The sequence below is a fragment of the Myiozetetes cayanensis genome, unplaced genomic scaffold (genome assembly GCF_022539395.1).
Source record: "Myiozetetes cayanensis isolate MyiCay16 unplaced genomic scaffold, myiCay2020 scf16, whole genome shotgun sequence".
NCBI classification, from domain to species: domain Eukaryota; kingdom Metazoa; phylum Chordata; class Aves; order Passeriformes; family Tyrannidae; genus Myiozetetes; species Myiozetetes cayanensis.
This window is the reverse complement of record NW_026087270.1, coordinates 16,460,132-16,485,614: the sequence shown is the minus strand read 5'-3', so window position 1 is coordinate 16,485,614 and position 25,483 is coordinate 16,460,132. Positions and strand designations below refer to the sequence as shown.

At 50.3% G+C, this 25,483-nt stretch overlaps 1 protein-coding gene across 3 annotated transcripts in view; it reads right to left on the bottom strand.

The window, feature by feature from the left end:
• PSKH1 (protein serine kinase H1) overlaps nucleotides 1-20,645 on the bottom strand; it is a 32,743-nt gene extending 12,098 nt beyond the window's left edge. For 2 of the 3 annotated variants that reach the window (XM_050311445.1, XM_050311447.1), the window contains exons 1-4: nucleotides 20,102-20,484; nucleotides 19,774-19,838; nucleotides 19,485-19,648; nucleotides 17,495-18,523 (exon numbers count right to left, since the gene is read on the bottom strand). In XM_050311445.1, coding sequence (XP_050167402.1) covers nucleotides 17,495-18,433 — 939 coding nt within the window. In that variant the 5' untranslated portion in view covers nucleotides 18,434-18,523; nucleotides 19,485-19,648; nucleotides 19,774-19,838; nucleotides 20,102-20,484. Of the gene's footprint in view, nucleotides 1-17,494; nucleotides 18,524-19,484; nucleotides 19,649-19,773; nucleotides 19,839-20,101; nucleotides 20,485-20,613 lie in introns of those variants that run through there. The other variant, XM_050311446.1, reaches the window with a different exon arrangement.
• Nucleotides 20,646-25,483: the final 4,838 nt, after the last annotated feature.

Below are 25,483 nucleotides of genomic sequence, written 5' to 3'. Positions count from 1 at the left end.
TTCTGTTTCCTTCACAGAGGACTCATTTTCCACTCCCCAAACAATCCTAATGAGACTGCCAAGCTAATGATACTCTGTCCAATTTACTGACTTTAGCTCAAAGTGGCAGCAAACACAGGTGACAGTTCTACTCTCTGTGCAGTAACTGTTTAAGAACTCTTTACTACCATTTTCATTTCTGTTGCCAGCAATTGAAACTACTTAAGGTACCCTGATAGTGCTTTTGTCCCACTCAGATGGAGAAAACACATTCACACAACTCCAACCTCACTGTTTTTCCTGGGGGTATTTCTTCCCCCCCCTCTTTCCCATTCAGATGCATTTAAACTTCACTCAGCTGACACTCCCGCGAGTGAAACGAGCCTCTAAACACCAGGAACAATTTTGCTTCAATCTTTTCAAGTCTTATTAAAAGACAGTAAATATGATGATTTAGAATCTGAAGGAACCCATGAAGTCTGAAGAGCTAGAAATAACCAGCCTAAGCCCAGGGAGGCCCATCCAGTTTAATGAATCCTAAAGAAGAATAAACTCCAAACAAAAGCACATTGGATTTCTCATTATTCCAATTACTCTGGTTTACCACAAATGTTGAATATGGAGTACCTGCAATTAGATTTTTCTCCTGGTCAGCAAACACAAATCAGTTTATTGATCTGTTTACGCAGCCAGAGGTTTGATTTGCTGCACCACACGCATCTTTTTTATTTCACTGAAGCTTTTGCCTTAAAAATAGGTAAGGCTACACTCTACAGAAGCAATTTTCAACCCCAGTCCCTGGAGAAATGTATCCACTCTCTAGAAACCTTGCATCAGTTGGCAAAACAGCAGGTTGAACTTAGCAAAACCTAAGCCAAGTTGTGTGCAAATAAAGGAAGAACCAATCATCTGACTTCCAAGCTTTGTTTTTAGGCTTGACAGTACCCACCGCAGGAAAAATACATATTGATTTACTGATTCCTACCCCCAAGTTATGTGTTGTTTTCAGGAGAACTGACATGAGCACTAAAGATGGTGTTATGGGGAGGGTGAGGGATCCCCAGAAGTGCAAAGGCCTGGATCTGCCTTGCCAGTCAGCCTTTACAAAAACACGAAGCACAGAGTATGTTATCCCAGCTGCAAACCATCGCTCTTGGGCCAAAAATATTGTATTCCAGGCCCTCTGATTCTTGGGATGAATCTGATGGAGCGCTGGAGAAGCCTCAAAGCACCTGAGAGGCTGAGAAGCCTTACAAGAGCCCATGGGTTCCTGCCAGGCTTCCCTGACAGAAAACCATCAGACAGCTCCCTGGAAGCTTTACAAGACAAAACAGATTCAGTGGGAATGAGCCTGCCCCAACAAATAGGCTGGGCTCAACACACCTGCTTGGTCAGGGGGAACTGCCTTCACATGGCACCCTCATCACCGTCAGCAGCAACACCCCACGCCATGGAACACGAACGTGCCGTCTCTGCTGCCATTCCCACGTTGATGCTGCGCTGCCAACCGTGCCAGCACGGGCAGTTCGGTTTGTGCAAACAAACTGAGCCAAATCAGCGCGTTCTGGTTAATTTTTCAGCTGGGGTTTTTCAGCCCAGACGTTCCTTGGCACGACTCACCAAACGGCTGCAGAAGCAGCTACATCAGCCCAAGCGAGCGGCTGGCACCGAGTCCAGGATTAGCAACACTCCAACCAAGTATGAAACCCGTACCACAGCCTGCCTTACAGCCATAATGACAATGGGAGAAACTCCCCACAGTGGAGATCTGTAGCTCTGGTCCCTTGGGAACGCCAGCTGCTGCTTCCGAGGTGCACCAGCATTTCCCACAAAAGCATCTCTCGAACTTGTGAGCTCCATAAAACACAGGGCGCGTCGCCCATCTGCAGCTTCAGCCCTGCTAGACAACAAACTCAGGGGGAAAAGCAGCCTCCTTTACAATGCCCTAAAGAGCTCTCAAGTGTGTTATGTTTTATTCAGGCTCGGGCTCGGAGCCTGGAGGAGGAGGAGGAGGAGGAGGAAGAAAGAGATTCTCCTGTGAGTGTCACTCGGGCCGCGTGATTGCATGCAGCGCTCGGCTCCCTGTGATTAAACCCCCCCACCACCCCTGCTTGTTATTCACATCGGCATAAAAGCTATTGAGGCGCCGTCCACGCCGGCGTGCGGGGGACAAACAACAAACACGCTGTTCCTCCGGTTTGAACAACCAACCCACCTCTGTCCCCGGCAGCTGACGCGGGCCCGGCGCCGCCGCAGAGCTCCCGGCGCGTGTCGTGACACAGACAAAACCCTGCCCCACCTGGGGCAAAATCCTGCGCTACCAACGGGGGTGGGAAACAACGCTCCGCAGGTAGAGCAGCTCTCAGGGATGAGCTTGGACACCAGGAGTCTGGACACCAAGAGTTTGGACACCAGGAGTTTGGACACCAAGAGTTTGGACACCAGGAGTTTGGACACCAGGAGTTTGGACACCAGGAGTTTGGACACCAGGAGTTTGGACACCAGGAGTTTGGACACCAAGAGTTTGGACACCAAGAGTTTGGACACCAAGAGTTTGGACACCAAGAGTTTGGACACCAAGAGTTTGGACACCAAGAGTTTGGACACCAAGAGCGGAGTCCCTGCATTTTACTCTGCCCACAACTGGAGCTGCCGCCAAGCGGTCACCGAAACCTGCACTGAGAACAACTTAACAAGTGTTTCATGCCGGCTTTTTACTTGGTTTTACCTGAAGATACACGATGCAGAGGTTGATGACACATTGGCCTGTGGGATACTAGTTCTTTAAAATATTTCTGTTATGTTCAGGTTTCTAAGTCACTTTGTTCCACTCCCCACTAAGTATTTCTTTTAAATCAGATTTTGGCAGTCTCTAGATTTCAGCAATGCAGCTTCCCCCAGATACACTCATGTCCAATCTAAGCTGGCCCTCTGTCAGTGTGAAGCCATTCCCCCTTGCCCTGTCACTGCAGGCCCTTGTCAGAAGTCCCTCTCCAGCTCTCCTACAGCTCCTTCCAGTACCTACCAGCAGGCTCCAAGGTCTCCGCAGTTTTCTCTTTTCCAGGCTGAACAGTCCCAACTCTTTCAGCCTGGATCATAAATATGAACAGCAAAGGCTTCTTTCTTTCAATTTGTTTTCTTCTCCCCAGAACAACTCAGTCTAACACACAGGAATGGTGCTGGGGGCAGAGCACATCTCTCCAGCTTCTGTAATTTTTCGGAGTAGCTGCACTTTGAAATTCTGATGTTTCTGGCAGTAGACAAATGACATGCCGTTAGCTTTGAAAAGGAAACTAACACTATGATCTTAGAGGCCCTTTTCAACCTTAATAATTCTGTGAAGGTCCCCAAGAATTCTTTGCATTGCATCCTTCACCCATTCAGGCTAACACAGCAGTTTTGTCTAATTTAGGGGATTCCCACATGACTTCAGAAAAACGGGAAGTGTCGACTCTAAAGGAGCGGGTTGGGGACACGTGATGTGGCAAACCAGCCTAGGACTGTGCTGGGGCTCTGGTAAACACCAGGTTTGCACTCTCCCGGGCATCATTCAGCCCCTGAACGCTTGCAAAGAGGTGATCAAAACCAACCAGTTCAAAAGAGCTGGAACAAAAAAGTTTCCAGTGAAAAGATGCAACGTGTCGAAGTCCGCGCAGGACAGGCTCCCAAGCATTCAGCATTAATTTGTTGATGTGGGGAGGAGGAATAAAGGAAGGATGAAAGAGGAAAATACAACAGCCCTTTAATAATCCAGAGCATTATAAGTATGCGCAGCCATCTGGTGCTGTGAACTTCCATAACCCAGCTTTTCGAATGGAAATAGCCAGCCCATTCTCCCCGTACAGGCACTGAGTATTCAGCAGGAATCATGCACTAAAATTACAGCAGCTACAAAAACAATGAGCACAAAGCTTTTTCTCTCCAGCCAGGGGTGGCTCTTCTAAGTGCAATGCCCAGGGAAAAGCTGTTAAAATGGGGTAAAACCATATTTTAGCCTGGATCGCTTCACGTCTCTTAAAAATGTGTCAGCAAGTCACGGTCACACACAGGGGAACTTCAACCCTGACTGAGAAATTGTACACTGAGGGAGCTCAGGGTCAAGAGACCCGGACCTGGAAGAATGCAGGTGAAAAGATGAGATCACCGAGTACACACTGCTGGAGACTGCCATCAAAACAGGGAAAGGAGTCCGAAATTTCCAAAGGTATTGCTGTAGCACCAGTTCACAGTGGTGTTTTCAGTAACTAAGCTGGGAAATACCTTTCCCCAGCCTGTTCCTGACATCTGGGTGTCCTGACAGCTTCGGTGCTTTTATTCTCAGGAAACTGAGAGTCGAGGTGAATGATGTTCCCTCGTTCTTGAGCGAGCATTGGCTGCGAAGCGGAGCTGAAGGCAATGCGTGTTTCCATGCCCAAATTCAGAGTAACAGTTTAATTAACAAATAGTAGCTCCTGACAGGAGGGGAAAAAAAAAAATCTTCCCCAGGGAGGAAGAATATCTTTCATCACGCTGATCAGTGCAGTGGTGGGGGGATGAACAGATAAGCTTATAACCTCCCACATACACACACACCACCCTCCCCCAGCTCCTGCAAGCTCCAAGCTGTCGGTGCACAAGCCCTGGGTGCTTACAAGGGAATGAACAAGGGGGAGTAAATCCTAAGACAGTCTTAGCTGCCAGTTCAACTGCGCTCTGGCAGGCACCAGCTCTCCTCTGCTGCTCCAGACAGCTGCTTTAACCTCCTCGAGCCCAAACGCAGCACACAAATTAATCAGAGAACATCCTGAGCTGGAAGGGACCCCCAGGGATCGAGACGAGGAGCTGTGCCTCAAACACCAGCAATGCCCAGGCTCCAGCTGCCCCACTGCCTGGCTTGACTCTACTTTCTTCCTTAGTCACTCTTTCAGTTTTAATCCTAATCCAACCCTGGAGAGGTGAAATGCCCCTTCTTTCATCTGAGCACTTCCCGAAAGCCCAGGTTTAGGTATCTAAGTTCTTCCCAAGTTAGGCCAGCATGGCCCAGTCTAATGCCATTCCTGCTTCTCTCCCAGAAAGCACTGTTTTGGGTAGGCAAGGTGGATATAACCTATTTTGAAGTTCACAAAACATCAGGAGACACTGTAAGTAGGTTTGCTTGGTTTACAGTTGTCTTTCTTGGCACTATTTGGGATGTTTCTGTCAGATTCCAGAGCAGGACAACTGTTCTGCATCCCATTCCAACACATTTCTCCTTATTTTCTTCTCAAATTTCTTCCATCGTCCCAACTATTCAGTGATGGAGACAGAGATCCTGCTGAACAACAAAGTATGTCACTGACACTGCCCCAACCTGCATATACACAAGAAGGAAAAACTAAAGTAGCAAGGACAAATCAAACACCCCTAATTTACACATCCCTAATTCTACAGCCACAATCTTATACCGGTGTGATTTTTTTTCCTCTCTGTTCTTTCCTACATTGTTGGGGTAATTTTCTTTCCAAAACAAGATAAAAAATATTTCAGTTTGCCATGTGAAATCATACTAACTATTGTCAAGCCTGGCCACCCCCAGGTTAAAAAAGGTTGCAGAGAAAATCCAGGTGAGGGCTGCCAGGATAGCCAGGGATCCTTGACACACAGCCTTGAAGAAGGGGTGGAAGGAGCTGGAACTTGCCCAGCCTGGCAAAGAGAAGTCTAAGGACAATCTATCAGCATATTACATTTACTTAGAAATAGTTACAAGGATTACAGAGCCACCAGACAGCAGGTCCAAACAAGGGGCAACATGGAGAAACTGTGCCTTGGAAGGTCTGCATCAGGAAACACCAGGGAAGGGTGGTGCAGCCCTGGAAAAGGTCACTGGAGAGGTGGGGGATGTCCATCCTTGAAGACTTTTTAAGATTTAGGAAGACAAAGTCACAGACAACATGACCTAGTGCTGGCAACAGTCCTGTTCAAACTGAGTGGGATTAGAACCCTCCAAAGGTCTCTTGTAACCAAGGTTTCTTTGACCCCAGTGCTTCTCCACCCTGTCCCCAGCCAGCACTGTCATCAACCCTTCATGGCAGCAGCACATCCCCCCTTCTGACATGTATCCCAGTCCAGGCTCCATCCCACAGGGTCAAGTGTGCCATGAATGGTTCAGGAACAAACACGTGCTGATCAGCTCTGGGTAAATTTTGACCGATATTCAATTTTCTTTCCCGCAGCAAAGGACGTGCTTTAGTTCTCTCTCCCCCTGAGCCACCGACTTCCATAAAATTCACAGAAACATCAGGCCTTTGAGTCCTCCCCGTTGCTCAAACTGGGCTGACGCTGACCTTAGGATTTAAATAGTTAATTCTGGAAGACTGAAAGACAGACAGCACAGCTCCACAACCTTTGCTTCCTTGGGAGATGAGGGTGGAAACGGGGCTGCACCAGACATCCAGGGATCATGCAATCCATCCCAGGGTCCCCAAAGGACCCGCTGCAGATGCATCACTCCTGACAGACGACTGCCTCGCTTGTTCTGCAAGACAGCTCCAGCAACCCCCTGGGTACTCATTTTTTAGGAGCAGGAGACACCAGTTGTTGTAAAAGGTCCAGAGTGAATCTTTCTAAGTGCCATTTAAGGCTCTGGTTTGACATAATCTGGGAAAGAGATTATTCCTCTTCCCCTTTGAAGCAGCCTTTTGCATATTTGCAAACTGCTATGACAACACTTCATCCAGGCCAAACAGCCAAAAATGTTTCAGGCTTCCGGAGACTGTGGGGTTTTTTTGACTCACAGTTGTTTGTGTTGATCTTCTGTCAAGTCTCTCCACTTGGCCCGTGGTGTTTTTTTGGAATCTGCTGCCCAGAAGCATCAGAGCTTCAGCTTGGCATGCAGAGCCAGCCCCTAAAACGCAGCAGGATCACACCACATGCTGTCTGTCTTCCTGCTCATACACCTCAGTATGTTCATCTTTTCCCACAAGTATGATGCTGCCCTCACATAATAGTTTGTGATTCATAGATAGATCCTTTTCTGAGAAGTCAACACCTCCTAATCTTCTGTTCTTCACCTATTTTTGTGTACTAACTTGCTCTTTTTTTTTTTTTTAATACACTTGCTATTGAACTGCTCAAATTTGTTAGGGCTATCAATGCACTTTGCAACCATTCCAATCCAATGTCACCTGCAAATACAATGCAAAAACCTCTGTTCCCCTCAGCTGGGTTGGTCAATAAACCCTGAGATACCTCTGGACCTGTGGCAATTTCTAGAGAACCACCATTACTATGTTTTCTACTTTACTGATGAGCCACCAGTAAGTAAATGACAATTTTAACACAACAGGTTTGGGGAAACACAAGATTTGGTCCCCACGCTCTCCCTGTGGCAGGTTTTGAAAGCTCCACGCAGCAGAACCTGCCTGCTGGCTTCTGTCCCCAGGATGAGAGGAGAACATCATTTTCCTCACTTCTAGGTTAACAGAAGTTCTGCTCGGTATGAAGGGCAAACGAGGACAAAATTATCTGTAACAGTAAGTGGAGCAAGCACAGCTTTCCTAGTGCCAACCCCCTCTCCCACAGAACTTCTCACCTCTTGACACAGAAGACACCAGCTGATGCAGAGGACGTGTGAGGCAACGCTGCTTGCCCACAGCCAGGGAGAGGAGAGGGCCCCCTGCTTCCAGAAGATGAGGAAGGCTTCAAACCCTGCCTCTCCTTTGCCAGCAGACTTGGGTAATTCACCATCCCTGTTCGTTAAGAACAAACCTTAAGATCCCACTTGCTCGTTAGATTTGGCTCATGTTGACAGCTCAGGAGCTCTCTCTGTGTGTGCCTGGCACACCCTCAGTGCACACAGAAGGTTCCCAAAGCAAGAATACAGCACATTTCCAAACAGGGAGTTTTCAGAGACCAGGGAACATGTTCATGAAATAGCTAAAACATCCCTCCAATACCAGATCCATCCTTGCCAAGCCCCTGTGCCAAATATTAGAGGTATGGGAACTCCTGTGAACTCTGGAAGAGGAGGTTGCCATGAAATTATTTCCCATTCTTCTCCAAGGCTCGAGCCAGTTTTCCTTAATTTTGCAATATCAGTCTCTTGAGCCAAACAGTAGCTTAGAATGTCACCAAGAATCCCTGAGACTTGTAAAGCTAAAAGCAAGTGAAAAAAAATATAAAAGGCCTAAGTGTAAAGAGGTAAGAAGCTGCAACCCAGGCACTCCCATCAGCAGCTGATATAACAGTATAGAAAGTCTTTTGAGTCATCCCAGCTGCAACAAGAAACCTTTCTCACATTTGAGCTACATAATCAAAGTGATCAGACTGTGGAAAAAAAAATCCCTTAGAAATTACTCCTCAGACACAGACAAAGGTAGGAAACACACAAACACTTTAACCAGAAATCTCAATTCTACCTTTTGTGAGTGAGGCACAAAATGAAACTCTTCGGTTAATCACTTGGAGTGCCTGAAGTGCATTGGATGTGCAGGGCGTATCGTGCTGATGGAAGTTCACAAGCCGTGGGCACACAGCCAGGCACAGGCCCACACCAGCCCTCAGGTGTCCCCCGCACGAACAGCAGGTATCTCTTGACAGCCACCACCAGAAGGTTCTGCCTCTCCTCGAGGTGTGCACATGGCTCCCGTGTCACCAATCAGCGCTAATCCGGCGCATCAGTAAAAGCTCAGTTTTCAGGAAAATCCATAACAACATCCATTTAAAATAACGAGGGGATTGGAAAACATGCCTGGGATTCCTACCTTGTCACTCACTCAGGGCAGCAGGAGGGTGGTGAGAGTGGAGAGAGAAGCAGCAGCTCATGCTCCAAACCAGGGAACTTGGATGCACCGCTGCTGGTCTGAGCCACCCCTTCCAGCTCCAAACAGCAAACCCAGCTCCCTGTGCCTACAGCCTCAATGCCTCAGCTGCAATCTTGGAAGATTTAGGGATTTCAGGGATTAGGTAAAGAGACTGCCAGGAAAACTTCAGGGCTCAGAGAGCACCTTTTGAGCCCCCCAGCTCAGCATCAACAGAATTCCCCCAACACAGCTTTTGCAGCTGAAAAAGAGATTTGGAGTATCTGAAATCAAAATCTTGACTTCCTACCTATGCCACACGTGCTGGTTAACTCCTCCTTCATCACATCCCAGGGCAGGAGCACACTGCAACTGCTAGGGAAGTCCCAAATTCCAGGAAGAGGAAATCTGAGACACCTTTCAACACCACGTTGTTCCAAATACATCAGGTCCAGCCAGCCTCGCTCTAAGGCAGGGTCAGTTATAGGCCACAAAGTGATTTACAACAAGGTGCACGTTCACAGCCCTTCTCTGCAGAGCTCAGCTTTGATTAAATAATAAACTGGCTTTTAACCTGCAGCAGGGACAGCAGCTGGAACCACAGCCAAGTGCCAGCTCTGCAAAACCTCAAAGCCTCAGCCTGGGGGCTCAGGGGGCAGATAGGAAGACGCTGCATTTTCTCTTCCAGGCTGCAACACTTTGACAGCACCCACTTGAAACCTCACTTTAAAAACGTTCTACAGGTGCCAGTCGGTGCTCCCCGTGCCTCTAGGATTAAACCAGTCAAAGGGAAAAGAGGAAATGGTCTAGGCTATTTTTAGGGAAATGTAAAGGAGTCAAAGACACCCATGGTAGCTGACAGCTCAAATCCTTTCTGTTAATAATGTGTATTCCCTACAGAGGGAGCTTAATATTCTTTTTCTACCCTACCAATGTCCCTTTATCCCTACATCTATAATTCTGCAGAAATACTATTCCACCATTAACAGGATTTTATAGGGCCCAGAGATACAACGAAAAATATATGTCAAATCCCAGCACTATTGCACGTCCTTTCCCTCAGATGTGGCTCCTGTGCACCACTTCCCCAAACCCAGTCATTCACCCAAAAACCTCCACCAAAATGCTCAGTTGCTGCCCCTCACCCTGCAGGTGCTACTGGTATGGACAGCAGTCCTGAGGAAAAAGGGCTGTGAATGAAATTACTGGGAAAAACCCCACATTCCTCTTCTCCATGGAGATTCCTGCTTGCTTTATTTCTCAGGGCTTTGAGGCTTGGCAGAGTTTCCACCCTGTCCTTATGACACGCTCAGTTCTGTGAAATATAAACTGCTAATGCTGAGTGTTGCAGACTGCAGTGGTACAGAACTGAGGGATGTATGCAGAGCAAGATCCCCCTCTCCTTGCCTATCCTGCCCTAGGGTTTGTTTGGGGTTATCCTCACTGCAACAAAAGCTGAAGGAAACAAAACAGCAAAAAGGCAAGAGGAGTAACTGAAAAAGGACCTTCTCACACGCCATTTCCATCAGAGGAAACAACCTTCAAAAAGTACCTCAAGAAGTGGCCAAGGCGAAGAAGGGGAATTGATTTTTAAATGCATGCACTGGTTTCAAAGCCCTTGCACCGGGAAAAGGTGTTTCTCTACCTGGACACAGAGTGTTTACCAATACAACAGGCTAAAAGTTCTGCAGGAAGCCGGAGGATTTTCCAGGTTTTTAACCGTGTTTTTCCAGGTTTTTATCGCGTTTCTGAAGACGCTCCCGCTCCTGCAGCGGGAGAGATCTGGACAAACACTTCAGCTCTGGGCTACGGAGCGACACCAACCTGCCTGGAACCCTCTCACACCCACTGAGCCACCGCATTAACAGCAAAGAAAGAGCAGAAGGCAAGAGAAGTGCATTTACCGGGCCGGCCTCCGCGTTCCGCGGCCGGCTCCGAGAGAGAGAGAGAGGCGCTTCCATCCCGCTCGAGTGGCTGAGCTCTTCAAAGCAGAGCACAGTGCCCTTTTCAGCAGAGCCCTGGCTGCAGCTCTCCAGCCAGCGCTCTCGTCGTGCCACTTCAAAAAAATATCGCCGCTTTCTCACAGCCTGGAGGAAATGCAAAAGCACATTCCTCTGTAAATGGATGTTTTCTTACTTTTTTTCTTTTTTTTTTTTTTTTTTCCAGGCAGAGGCCTCTGAAATTTATATATATAAAAAAAGCCAAACAATTCTTCCCTACTTGGAGGGGGGGAAAAAAAAAATCAAAACAACAAGCAACTTTAATTTTTAGGAAAAAAAAAATTAAAATGCCTGCGTTGGTCTAATGACAGGACTACAGTAAAACACTTTTACCATCTAATGTGGCTCACAGGGAAAAAACCAGCAGCTGCTGTACGTAAAAAGCTCTTTCTTTCCCCAAGAAGGCTAAAAATGTGGTCCCAAAGACTTGTATGCTCATGCAAATAAGTACTGCAAATGTGGTTTAAAAACCCTGCCTTCAGCTGCCCTGGCCCTGTTTTCCTCATTGTACCCTACTCAACAGCTCTGGACACTCAAAACTCCAGGGAGAAGGCTGGAAAATTGGCCACCCTGCTGGTTTGAAGTCTCTCCCCTCTTGTGGCACAGAGATCAGAGGGCAAGGTGACGACTGTGTCTTGCAGAAACATCTAATGGGTCTAAAGGCCACCTGGCACAGCCAGGGAGGGCAGCACCACGAGCCAGTGTGGCCAGCCAGGGTCCTCTCCAGTGAGGGATCCTCTGCACCCAGACCCTCCCAGGCACTGACCCCATGGAGAACTTCCAGAAGAGTAAAGTGGCTTTGCAAGGAGCTCCTCTTGGAGCAAAGGGCAGCAGAGGACACCCTGCAAAGGGAAATCTTCCATAAATGGAAGGCACCTACCAGCTCTCCTGGCCCCTTGAACATGAATTATTTTATCTCCTGTATTAAAAAAAAATAATATATATATAGGCCCTAGGGAGCATTAGAGGGCAGTGGTGATTCTCTGTTACTGCTGTATTTTAAATCTGCTTTGACTGTTTTCCCAAACTTGGAAAAGCCAGGCTGCCTTACTGCCCATCTTAAACAGGAGATGTGCTAGGAGAAAATAACCAGAGCAGAGTTTTCCCTCATTCAGGGCAGTTTCTACTCTATAACCAATGTAATTAGTAGATAACACATTACACAAAACTTGACAATATATAACACTGTTCAAGCATGAACTGCAGGAAAAAAAACTGGACACATTTCTAGGGGCAAGCAGAGTACAAAATAGAAAATAAAGCTCATATGCTACGGGACACATGATTTTTTTTTTCCAAACTGGTATTTTTTGATAAAGTGGTTATACTTTTGTCATCAAAACAACAAAAGACTGTTGTGGGTTTTTGTTGTTGTTGTTGTTTTTGGGGGTTTTTTTGTTTGGTTTTTGTTGTTGTTGTTTCGGTTTGTTTTTTGTTTGGTTGTTTTTTTTTTAATTACATGGGAATATGTAATTAATTTTAAGTGACCCAAAGTGCAAGCACACAGAAGTCATTCCAGGACTGGCAGCCAGACAGACCTGTCACAGCATCAATGCAAAACCTACTGCTCTTTAAAAAAAAAAACCACATCCAAAATTTCAGAATACTTGTCCTACACTGACTGAATTCTCCTGTAAAGCAATAAGGATCACGCAGAGATGTTCTGTGATATGCAAGTATGATTTTTTTCCCTCTTCTACAAGAAATCAGCTTCTCCCCTAAAATCCAAGTACACCAAATAGAAAGTTGAGTTGCCACTTTACATTTCCACCTGCAACTTTTAGGGGAAGGAGGTTACCAAGAATAATTACAGTTTCTTTTTATTGCTTGTGCCTTTTTTAGAATAAGTTTGTCATTTGATAGGAAATCCAGCCACAGTCATCATAATACAATGATTGATCAGTCCCCTTGGAGCGGGATGGGCAATTCAGCAACCAGCTCCCAGCTGAGTCAGAAGCAGTCTGGGCTCAAGTTCTACCCCATTCTCTCTCAAAAAGTTGAATAAACGCAGGAAATTAACATTAAAATTTGACAAGCCTGTCACCTGTCTCCTCCATTATGTGTCACAAGGGATTTGAGGGACTAAAATCCTCCACAAGGAGGACAATTACAAGAATACTTTGAGAACGCTCTGCAGACGAGCTCACGTACTTGGGTGAGGACTCATCCTGTAAACACGCATCGGCTGTCTCGAAATGGCTTTATTTTTATCCTGCTGTCTGTCAGGTAGCACATGCACACTTTGTTTGCTAATGCACTCTCCATGTTTCCTGCTTCTCCTATCACCTGCAGGCAGGCAAACTGCTTGGGGAGAAAGTGTTTTGCTTCTTCACTTGCACAGACCGAGCCAGTTATTGTGGGAACACCATTCACACCACTCCACTCAGCTACTCATGGAAAGTGACTTGGTTTTCCTGTACCTGAGGGTGTTCTTCCAGCCTGAACCTATCCATGCAGGACCTGCAGAGTTTACTCAACCTGGTGCTTTCAATTCTCCAAGCTAGGGTGGAAAATCATGAAGATTCCGAATGTTCAAGGAGAGAGAAGAAGAAATGGGATGCACACACGATCTGCACCTTAGGCCCCTCCTTTGGCTCTGCTCTCAAGGCATTTGAGCTGCAAATCCCTCTTTACCACTGAAGTGTTTAGCATGTGCTTCTCAGCTGCTTTTCACAAAGATTTGGAGGAGCTCTTGATATGCAGGAGGGCAGGACCACCATCCAGAAGGAGCTCAGCTCGCTGGAGAAATGGATCTAACTGCACCTGCCAGCACTGGTTCCTGTATCAAACATCTCTCCTTACACCCCATTCACCACTGCATCCACTGGCACCTTTATTTATAACAAGTTTTCCCACACCAACCTCACCCACCCTGAACTTGCCACAAAAAAAAATTGATTCTGTTCTATAAATAGGAAAACAGGCCATGAGGGGAAATGATTTGCCCAGATCAGATATCAAAACCAGAACAATTCATCCACCCCAGCTCAGCTTCCCAATTTAACCATAACATGTATTACCTTCCACTTCTTCAGGCAATTTTCCCAGGTGTGTAAAGCAGCATAAAAGTACTGGTATTCAACAGAAGGAGAAGCTTTGAAACAGAACTAGAGCAAGCCTGTCCTAGCAGGATAATGATGGTCTGATGTTCATTTCTGCACTTTCAAAGGGAACTGTGAATGTTATTCCAGCTTTATTCCTCAATCCACTTTTTTAAGCTACAAGGAGACCCCCCCAGGAATCAGTTTTATCCCCGAGATTTCAATTAGAATATTGCCAAACCTTCTTTTCGGTAAGTTCTGACAAAACAAGTGGAAGAGAATAACTTTGCAGCAGGCTACATCCAAGGCAGTGCCAATAGCCCACCTAACCCTTACTCAGGGATGCTCAGGAAAAAAATTAAAAGCACACTAAGCTACAAAGCCAGCTTTCCTTCATTCCTCACCCTAGCCATTACTCCAAGCAGTTCAAAAAAGTACAGAAGGAGATACAAGAGATAATCAGTGCAGTGATGTCAGCAGCACCTGAATAACCTATTGTGGGAGACCTCTCCTACTGATCTTTTAATGGGCTCTTCAAACAGACCTCACACTCCAGGAACAGGAGCTCAGGCTAAGAGGGTCCCAGTCAGAAAGCAATTCCATTAGCTGGACGTGAGATCACTTGTGTTTTTCCAAGAACATGGAGCTGCTTCTCAGGTCAGCATGCACTGTGGCTTTTATTCCTCCTTCAATACAGCTTTGTCCTCTCTGACCAGGTTTTGAGGGCAGGCCTTTCAAAAAAGCAGGACTCAGCACTGGGACTCTGCAAACCCAGGGCACTGCTGCTGCCTGACCTGGTGCAGTTTGAAGACACCTTCCTCCTTCCCCCCCTGGAACTTGTCTGAGCTGCTCAGCTCAAGCTGTCAGCTCTGGGCACTGCAGTTCACAGGATTGTTTCAACGTTTCCTCTGCCATTTCACATCCTCGAACTTCAGACGACAAAAGCAGTTGCTCCCATGAAAGCTCTGCTTCTGCATCTGTCCAAGACAGACACTTTCAGCAATGCCCTCAAGTATTCTGCCCACTCCTGCTCCAAAGAAACCAGGACTTGTGGCTCCTCTCCTTACCATTAGTCTGACAAACTCACCAACAGCCTCAATCCCACTTCTTCCAGCAACACACAAAAAAAGAGCAATTTTCTGTGAACACCAGAAATTAGGAAGCATTTGAGAGCCCAGGAAACAGCTTTTAGGAATGCTGGCAATGCTGTGGGAAACACACCAGACACATCTCTAAATCTCTGGCTTGCTTTGTTTTCTCCTAGAATTTATTCACCAAAACCAGCAGCCTTTTTACTGCATCTCCTGCCAATACCTGGCTACGCCTGCAATTTAGGGGCACAGGCTTAATTACACTGGTAAATGAAAGCATCCATTCTCCCTGGCTCTGGAGGAACAGAAAGCATCCCAGCAGCAGACACAGGCTGACACATATTTGCTTTCCAAGCAGTAAAACACTGACAGCTTTCCCAAACAACCACTCACACACAGTATCCGTAATATCCCCCTGAAGAGTGTAATTTGTGGTGGGATAACAAGTGAAATGCCTCAGGCTTGTGCACTGGCACTTTCAAAACACACAGTATCAAGATGATCTTTAGAAGTATTTAACTTCAAATTGTTTATTCTGAAGAGAAAGAAGCACCTTCAGGGCCCACCATCATTTACAGGAAATTCAAACTGCCCATCTTCCCATGGGACCAGCTCAAGTTTGTCCACCCTGACCATCAGACAATTTATCTTGTGATCCCTCACTGCTTCCTCAGCTTTCTTTTCAGCCTGGGCAACTCAGTATCATCAGCACCATTTACTGGGTGACAAATGACTATCCCCACCTCTTGCTTCTAAGATTCTAAGACTCCAGGACTACCCTCTTTCACAAGAACAGGCAGAACCTGTCTTAGGCAACGTGCTGAACTTAACTAAAAAAACCTGCCAAAAAGTAAAAATAGCGAGTGACAAAGATGAGTGAGTCATAAAACTCAGTGTCACTACACACAAAGCTCAGGCACTGAGGAGTGGAGACATTACACCAAATTGTGCAGACACCATGACGTCCCCAAATCAGCTCAGGAAACCTCGTGGAGTCACAGAGGGCCACTCTCTGCAGAGATCTGGCAGATCCACGAGCACTGGTTACAAGGTGACCAGGACTTTGCTGCTCAGTGTGATCCACAGATGTTACATGCAGCTGGTAATTCATCTATTTCTGCATCAGGACAGCCCCACCGCATCCTTAAATTCCACAGCTGGTTAGCAGAGCCTATTAACAGCAAATTAACAAGCAAAGGCTGCCAAAGTCAGATGAAACTGGAGTTCAAGGAAGCAGCTGATAGAACACTTTTGGCAGGAAACTAATCAAGTACAGCAGTTTCTGAAGGAATACACTCAGTCCAAAAGCTGCCAAATTTGGGGGTTTATGTCCCCTCCCACTTGTGTCTCCACTGTGTACCAGGGACTTTGAGGGGCACTCATGGAAAGAATTAACAAGATCCACAAAGGTGTCAAATCTGGGCTCTCCTTGGTGGCCTCCTAAGCAAATGCCAGGATTCCTCAGCTCCATTTAACTTGGATATTCCAGCTATTAACACAAGCTGGCCTGACAGCTTTACAGTACAAAAGACTTCCTGACACCTTTGATAACCCTTGGGAGAGTGAGTGATTTTTTTCCTTTTAAACAAAATCCTAAAGCCGCTTAATATGTTTAAAAACTTAACGTGCTGGGTTCCTTCCATCCATCATTAAAAATGCCAACATACCTGTCACGCTTAAAAACACAGGATCATTAATTTATTCTGGGGTCTTGACAGTTATTTTACTGTCGTTTCAGAATCATAAATTTAGCCACTCGTTAACACTCTCCCAGGTGGGATTCATCTCAAAGTCATGGTGCTCAGGAATCTAAACACTCTCCTGCTTATTAAAGAAAGAAGTTATAAAAGCTTCGTTTTTTGGTATTTTTAATACAGTGAGGGATACAAGCAGAGAGGCAACTTGCAAATTTGGATCCCCCCCCACTTTGTACAGGTGTGATTCCTAGTGATGTTATGCTACAGGTGGTAATGGTGCTGGTGAAGGAGCTGGTTGGTCACTGAGCTCTCCCACCACGATCAGAAGGAAGTTCTCTGGAGTGGTGGGACTCCAGGAGGGAAGGGGCACCCGTCTTCTACCTAAAAATTATCTCCCAAGGGTCCTCTTCTCATAGTTATCTATAAAAACTGTCCTTCAGCCCTTCATTTATCACACACCAAGCTCAGAAGACAATGTAGATCCACTGCTGAAGTGCTCATGTCCCCAGACTGAGGAACCAGGTGCCCCCTTGCCTGCCAGAACCCTGCCTTTCAGCAAAGCTATTTTTCATGCTCCACTCGGATCTGTACCAGAAATCAGGCTGGGTATGTACGTGCCACATTTCAAACACCCTGGCACAAAGTTTCTACTGCAAAGCCTCAAAGAGCAGCTTGCCACAGCCAAAGTTCCCCCAGCCAGACACCCACAAGCATCTCCACTCTGTTCTGCAGGAAGAGTCTCCTCTTTCTTAACACACAGTTTTTTAAAGGAGCTGCACCGGGAGTGGTTTGGGAGAGCAGACAGAGAACAGGGAAGGATTTTAAAAAGCCAGAATCACAGATTTTGTTAACCTGGGTAACGCCACCACCCTGCACGTGACAAACCCACCCAGGGAGAGCTTCCTGAGGCTTCCCCTCGGCGCAACTCACCTCGCCCGAGTAGCTGTACTTCCCCTTCAGGATCTGCCGGTACAGGCGGGTGCGGTTGTCGTCCTCGAAGGGCATCGTCCCGCTGAGCAGGATGTAGGAGATCACGCCCAGCGCCCACATGTCCACCGAGTTCGTGTAGGGCTTCCTGACCAGGATCTCGGGGGCGATGTACTCCGGGGTGCCGCAGGTGGTCTTCATCAGGCAGTCGTCCCCCTTCTTCCGCGTGCTGGCCAGCCCGAAGTCCGTGATCATGATCTTGGAGTCCGTCCCCGGGTGGTAGTACAGCAGGTTCTCGGGCTTCAGGTCGCGGTGGGTGATGCCCAGCGTGTGCAGGTACCGGACGCCGTCCAGCACCATCTGCAGCACGCGCGTGGCGTCCCTCTCGGTGAAGGAGCCCTTGGCGATGATCCTGTCGAAGAGCTCTCCGCCCGTCGCCAGCTCCATCACCATGTACACGCGGTCCTGGGTCTCGAACACCTCGATGAGCTGGATGATGTTGGTGTGCCGCACGCGGCGCAGCACGCTGAGCTCCGACTCGCACACCTCCCGGCCCTCGCGGTACTTGGTCTCGATCATCTTGATGGCGTAGGGCTGCTTGGTGGCCTTGTGCTCCACCCGCACCACGCGGCTGAAGCTGCCCCTCCCGATCAGGGCCTTGATGTCGTACTTGGCCGTCACCCTGGGGTCGAACTTGGCGCGGTATTTGGCCACTTTGTTCTTGCGGGGCTCGGGCTGCTGGGCAGGCAGGGCGTGCCCGGGGTAGGGGTTGGCGTGGTGAGGGGGCGAGGGGGAGCCGGCCTTGATGGCAGCCCCGCAGTCATCCCTGATGAAGTGCTTGTAGATGTCGCTGTGGCCCGTGTAGGGTTCCACCTTTTTGACCAGGTCCAGCTGCACGTCTTTGGGGGGCTCGGGAAGCACTTTGCTTGTCCCGCAGCCCATCCCTGACTGGTGTTAATTCCCTGTCAAGGCATGTTCCCAGGGGAGCAGCAGCAGCAGCAGCCACATCCGGGACAATTCCCGCATTTGAACCTCAGGAGAAGAACGAGGAGAAACAAACAAATTGGAATCGAGGCAGTAAAGGTTCAAATGGGGAAAAAAGAAAAAAAAAGTAGGCCCTGTGCTACCACAGACTAAGAATTTGGGATTGACCAAGCACAGTGCTCTGCTGCTTCCATCACAAGCCAGTGAGGATGGGGCCCATAAACACAGCCATGGTCAGAACCCTGGATGTGTCCATGGAAATCACACAGTATCCCTTTTTATTGAGCACAGTTTCTGTTCTGCTCCCAGCTGAGCACTGAATCACAGTCACAGAGTGGTTGAGACTTCTGGAGGTCTTTTTGTCCTTAATTGCTTAATAAAAATCAAATTAAGGAAAGAGTCAAGCATTTTCCTTTGCTTTGTTCCAGCTGCTCAACTTCACACAACAGCAGCCACTGCAAACCTCGGAGTTCTGAAATGCCTCACCAGCAGCTCCACAAAGAACCTCAGCAACTTGTTCACTAAACAAATCTGCTTAAAATTCCTTTAGATTGAACTTTTACAGGTGTCCCAAACCTCTCCCTGCTTTGCTCCTGGGGATCAGCGGAATGGCACAGGAAGGGAACACAGAGCCAGAGGCTCCATCCAAGGTGGGCTTCAAATCTCTCAACAGCCTGACTCAGTTTTTGCTTTATTTGACACCTCCAGGCACCAAGTGGCACTTCTGGCTCTCCCCATGGAGCTGTGTGCAGCGAGTGGAATTCCCACCAGCTCTTCCAGACGAGGAGCTCTTGCTCATCACGCTGTATTTGAAATGAAAACCAAATCAGGCAGGTCTTTACGTGCTGATTAAAGCCCTATCACTGGCCAGGAGATGGGGAAGCTGCCTGTGGCTCTGGCAGTTTGCCACTGGCACCTTTTGGCTCAGAGCCCATCAGTGGGTGCCTGAGCCTTTGCAGGAGGCTACGAAAAAACCATTTCAGCTTTGAGATGTGACCTCAGGTCTTACCATCACCGGGTGAATCCCCGCTCAGGCACCACCTCTCCACCCAGCTCCTCAGCATGAACAGCAGAGAAGGAACCCTGGCTGCTTTTCCATCGGGAGAATCGGGTGGAGAAATAAGAAATGTTTTAAAGGGACGCCCCGAGGAAATTTAGAACTCTGCATCCAACCTGGAAAGAAAAGCAGGCTTTAGTTAAGATTTAGGTTTAAAAATGAAAAACATCCCCAAAGGAACTTCTCAGGGGAGCCCTGCAGGCAGCACCCTGAGGTCAAGCACACCAGCCATGCACCCTACCTGTGGTGGGGCACAACTCCTCATCAGTGCAGGTGGAAATACCCTGGATAACAATCACCACGAGTCTGGGGAAAGGAAATGAAGAAATGGGGCGTTACAAGCCCACTCCAAGGGGTGTCAGTCACCTGCCCAGATCCCCCAAGGCCAGGCAGACCTTCCACCCCCAAGTAAACACATCACAACTCGAAGCTCTTTAACGCTGCTGTTCTGTGAGATGCCAGTTTGGAACTGCGAACAGAGCAGCTCTGAACTGTGTTAATTCAGAGCTCAAACACAGCAACCTGCAAACCACACCTGTGCCAACACAGCAGCGCTGAGAGCACCTCACCTGAGAGCACAAACCTGGCACAGACCTGGCACAGACCCGGCATTCCCAGCGGGAGCCTCCCGCGGGTTCTGCAGGGCACACCCGGGGCTGGGGCTGCTGCAGCACCGCATGCAGCTGTGCCGGAGCCAGGGGCGGACCGGGCTCGGCCAAACCAACCGCGACTCCCAGAACTCCTGACTGTTTTCACAACTCCTCCCGAGATTTCCACACCTCCCACTGTTTCCATCACTCATCCCGACCCGGGCCGTTTCTCGCCCATCCCGGACAGCAGACGCAGGGCCGTGCCGGTGCTGGAGGTTGTCCCGCGGCAGGCCCGGCTCCAGGCCCGGGGAGCGCTGGAGGGACTCACGGGGGGCGGGCAGGGCTCGCACCCCGGCCCGCCCGTTCCCGCGGCCCAGCGCTCCGGGCAGCGGCAGTGCGGAGGCGCGGAGACCCAAGGAAGGAGGGAGGGAGAGGGGGATAAGGAGGCAGCGGTGCCGGAGCCGCCACCGAGACCGCCGGGCCCGACTCACCGGGGCCCGCTCCCGACCGCGCCGCGGCGCCGCCTCCTGACGTCATCACCGCGCGCCGGGGGACGCCCGAGGGGCGGGGGGGGCGGGGCCGAGGCGTGAGGGGAGGGGCAGCGCTACCGCCCCCTGGCGGGGCCGCGGGAGCGGAGCGGGGGTCCCTCAGGGGTGTGGGATCCCCCAACCCCACCGGGAACCCCCTCGGTGCCATCTGGGAACCCTCAGGGCTCTGGGACCCCCCAGCCCCATCTGGGACCCGCCAGCCCCACACGGGACCCCTCAGTGCCATCTGGGGCTCCTCAGGGATCTGGGACCTCCCCAGCCCCATCCGGGACCCCCCCAGCCCCATCCGGGACCCCCCAGCCCCATCTGGGACCCCAGCCTCAAGGGACCCCTCAGTGCCATCTGGGGCCCCTCAGGGCTCCAGGACCTCTCAGCTTCCTCAGGGACCCAGGAGCCCCCCCCAGCCCCATCTGGGACCCCCCTCAGTGCCATCGGGGAACCCTCAGGGCTCTGGGACCCCCAGCCCCACACGGGACCCCTCAGTGCCATCTGGGACCCCTCAGCCCCATCGGGGTCTCCTCAGGGCTCTGGGACCCCTCAGCCCCACGGGGCCCTTGGAACCCCTCAGCCTCCTGGACCCCCCTCATCCCCCTGGCCCTGCTGTCCCCCACAAAAATTGTGTTTGTTCCCCGGTGTGCAACGAGCCGGTACTGACACCCTCGAGAGAGACGCTGCTTGTTGATTCCAGAGCTCCCCACGTGCTCGGGGCTATTCCACAAATCCAGCACGTCCCACTGGACTTGCCACGTTGTTATTCACACACGAAGCTCAGTCAGTAAATTCCCAAGCACAGCCCCTCTATTGGGTTCATTAGTGATTCCCATGCAAATCACATAACCTGGGTAACTTCTACTCACGCTCAGGGGAAGGGTCTTCACCTGGGCAGGGTCTTTTTGACCTGTAGGTGTGATTTTTAGTATTATCATGAAGATAGTTCAGGTCTAAGATACGTGGACCTGGAGTGCTTTAGCCACGTTGGCAATGTCTACGTGGATGTACGTCAACATCTTGATTTACTACATCCTTAGTCCTTGATTTACTGCATCCAGGATGTCCTTGAGTAAAGGATGCTGGATGCTGCCGCTTCCAGTGGTTAGGTCTCCTCTCATACCAGTTAGACTTCAAAGTACACAAAGATCAAACATCAAAAACCATCCTGACTTAAGACAATCTTGGCATGTCCTGCCTTTTGGAACACTCTCTGAGCCCCACGGGGCCTTGGACCCCACTCAGCCCCATGGGCCCCCAGGGATGGTGTTCCCTCTCCCCACGCTCCTGCCTCAGGGGGATGGCCATGGGGATGCACTGCCCGAGGATGGATGGCTGGATGGCTCCTCACCTCCTTCCCAGAGCCAAACCCAGCTCCGAGAGCAGCTCCGAGGGCTCCCCGCTGGGCTCCGGGGCTCTGGGAAAACACTCCCTTTGCCAGAGAATCGCCCGGAAGCGCCGATCCTTTTCCTTGGCAGGGGAAAAACCCGGTCCCTGCGGGCTGGCTCTTGTGCACCGCAGAATAACAAGGCACATTCCTTTCCCCTTTCTCTTCCCCGGCTACCAAGTGCCACAAAACCCGCAGAGTTTGCTTGGTAACTGCCTGTGGGCCTTTCTTCCTCGTATCCTTTGCCCATACCCAACAAAACACTGCACAACCCAGCCCTGGATGACCTGAGAGCAGGGGGATGAGGGATGACACCTCGCAGGGATGCTGACGGCTCTCCTTTCTCCGGGGAAGATGCAAAGGCGACACTGCCGGGCTTGTTTTCCAGCCCGGCTGTCACGTCATTCCCGAGGCGGTTCGGGTGGAGCGGGGCTATTTTCACACTCCCACCATGTTTTTAAAAATAGCTGGGTTTATTCCAATGCTCCTGGGATCTTCGGCTGTTTAAAATGATTAGTAAGTCACACTGTAATAAAAGTTGTACCTGCTGATGCACACTATTGTCATCAGCTTCTTCTCCACGTAATCCCCAATAAGGCGCAGAAACTGAGGGGAGGGGCTGCCTGGGCTGGACCCGACAGATCTGATGAGTTGTGTAGTTCCCTGCATGAAAAATTCCCCAGCTTTTGTTGTCCCACACAGTAATGGTGCTATTGGCACGTTCTCAGCCCTCTTACCCGCCCCCCTTTTCGTTCTGGAGGTGTTTCCACAGCCACACGTCCTCTGCCCTGTCCCTGGGAGGTGGCTTAGCCTGTGTCTGTCGCGTAAAACCTCGCACGTGTCCCTGTTTAAGTTGATCCTGTTATTTTAGGCTGTTTCTCAAGGTCATCCCAGCTTGGTGCCACCAGAGTGTGCCCCTCCTCGTCGTGCCAGCTGCTCCAGCTGGGTGTAGAGCAGTGGGCTGCCTCACCTCTGCCACAGGGATAAGTGCTCTGCAAGGATGCGTTTCCCTCAGGGGATGCATCTTCCATTAGCCGCTTCCTCACAGCTCTGTTTCCTGACCAGCCTCGTGAGAACACCAAATGAGGCACTTCCAGGCCCATCACCGCTGGAAGATGTCAAAGTCTTGGGCCAGAACCACGCACTTCTGAGAACTTTAATCAGAGCAGCTCGCTCCTGTATTATTTATGCCGTGGTGGTGCTCTGAGACCCACTGAAGCCAAGGGAAAGTCACACCAGACGATCCGCACGAAGCCGACATCCGCCTGGCAAAGCACCCAGGGATGAGGCAGGGAACTGTCTGCTCATCCACATGATCCGCTGCCTGCCAGGTCAGGCACTCAGTTTGGCTTTGGGGTCACCGTCTATTGGCCCCCGAAACCCGTTAATCCATCTGGAGCCATCCCTGAAGCTACAGCAGGAAGTTTTCCCACCAGGATAAGCACCTTGTTCCTTGGGGACACCGGCCCTGCAGCCTCTTGTCCCTCTGGGTGTGGGTGCCTGGGCTCCCACCGGCGCTGCTTCATCCCATCCCTCAGCAGCCACGCCAGGCCAGAGCTCAAGGTTGTCCCGGGGAAGGCTGAGCGGAGGTCGGAGAGGGAGGATGTTCAATTAAAGCTGCTTAAAAAAAGAAATCCAACTTTCCATATGCCTCTCTCTGGGGAATAAAAAAGCCCCAGGGCTGAGCGCAGATGGGGTGCCGGGCGGTGGACAGAACACAGCCCCCACGGCAGAGGTGACTCCGGCTCAGCTGTTCCCACCACCCACGATCCGCGGGGATTGAGGTTGACTTTTGGTGTTCCCTCACGGAGAGTTGGACATTTGGCTCGGCAGAAATCCCCAGGCAAGCTCGGGCAGTGGCCAGGCCTGTGTCACAGTGTCCTCCAAGCTACTCACGGCTTCCGACGCTCCCGCTCATCCCAGGGTGCCGGTGATGCCGGAGGCGGCTCCGCTGGTGCCTGGGTGGGCTTTTCCATGGGGACACCAGGCTGGAACAGTGGCACTGGGGGCCGTGGGAGGGCAAGGAGCCATCCCCCTTCTGCTGGTGGCCCCCACACTGACCCACCCAGCTGGGGAAACTCAAGTGCATCCCCACAGATGAGGAGTCATTCCCTGGCCGGCACCTTCACCGGGAGGAGTTTCCCTGGGGAAAGGGCTGGAGGATTCAGCCCTGGTGTGGTGGAGGCGTCAGGTGGAGTGGCTGGGAGGTTGACCCTCGTGCCACCGTGCCACGTGTGCCATCTCCCTCACATAGCCACCCAGAATAGTGTCACCATCTGGTTCCTGCCACCCAGGATGTGGGAACCTCCCCAGCCCCTCCTGTGATTACAAAAAGTGAATTCAAACATCAACTCAGCCGGACTCGGGCAGCCTTTATCCCTTTTTTTTTTTCTTTCTTTCTTTTTTTTAATAATTCAAGTTCGTCTCTTAGAGAAGAGAGAGAGAGAGGGAGATAATGTCTGCAGAGCATTTAATCTTCTGCCCAAAGAATAGCAGAGAGCAAATTAGGATCTACTCCAATTAATTTGCCTTGATGGGCAAAATCTGGAGAGCGGCCATATCTGGGAATTAGGAACAAAAGCAGGGAGTGTAAAGTAGGTCACCGGAGTTTCATAACCGGAACGAGGGGTTTCCACACTAGGTGCTCCAGAGGCTCCCGGTGCCGGGCTCCACTGGTCTCTGTCCCCCTCAGATCCGCAGGTTTCAGTCCTGGACTGTTGCTTTAAGATCCTACCAGTGCTCAGGGGGCCAGTTGTTTGTTCTAGGGGCAGGAGCAAGGATTTTGTTCCTTTCCACAACGGGACACAGCTGCAGGGCTGTCCCAAACCCTCAGACACAACAGAAAGACAGGCACCAGCTCATTGTCCCCATTCTGGAGCACCCAAAGAGCTTTCTGATGGTCAGCATGCCCACCCTTGCTGTCACACTGCCACCCTCAGCCCTGCAGGCACCTTCTTGAAGGAGGACCAGGTGTCACGGGTGGCAGTGGGGTTTGGACAGTGCTTTGCCAAGGGCTCTTGCACTGTGGGGCATCACCAAGCAGTGGTGACACACAGGCCCACCCTAACCCAGTACCCTCAAATCCTCGTCCCAATTCCCCAGACCCATCAGTGCCTGCAGGCACCGTGTGGTGACATATTCTGGTGTCACCTTCCAGCCGCAGGACACGTATGGAGGCAGTGCCAAGTGGTGACGTGCGCTGGTGCTCAGGACACAGGGTGACATGGCTAAGGGCGTGTGACATGTACAGAGACATCTTCCAGGACACAGGACGTGCGTGGCGTGTCTTTCCACAGGCAGAGTGTTTGGTGGGTGACAGCGGCTCTGATCCCAGGCTTTGATCCCGGTGGGATGGAAGTGTCACGGTGACCCCCCTGCCCCCACCGCTCCCGTCCCCACGGAGGTGCCGGCGGGCGCTGCGTGGTGCGAGGCCGGCGC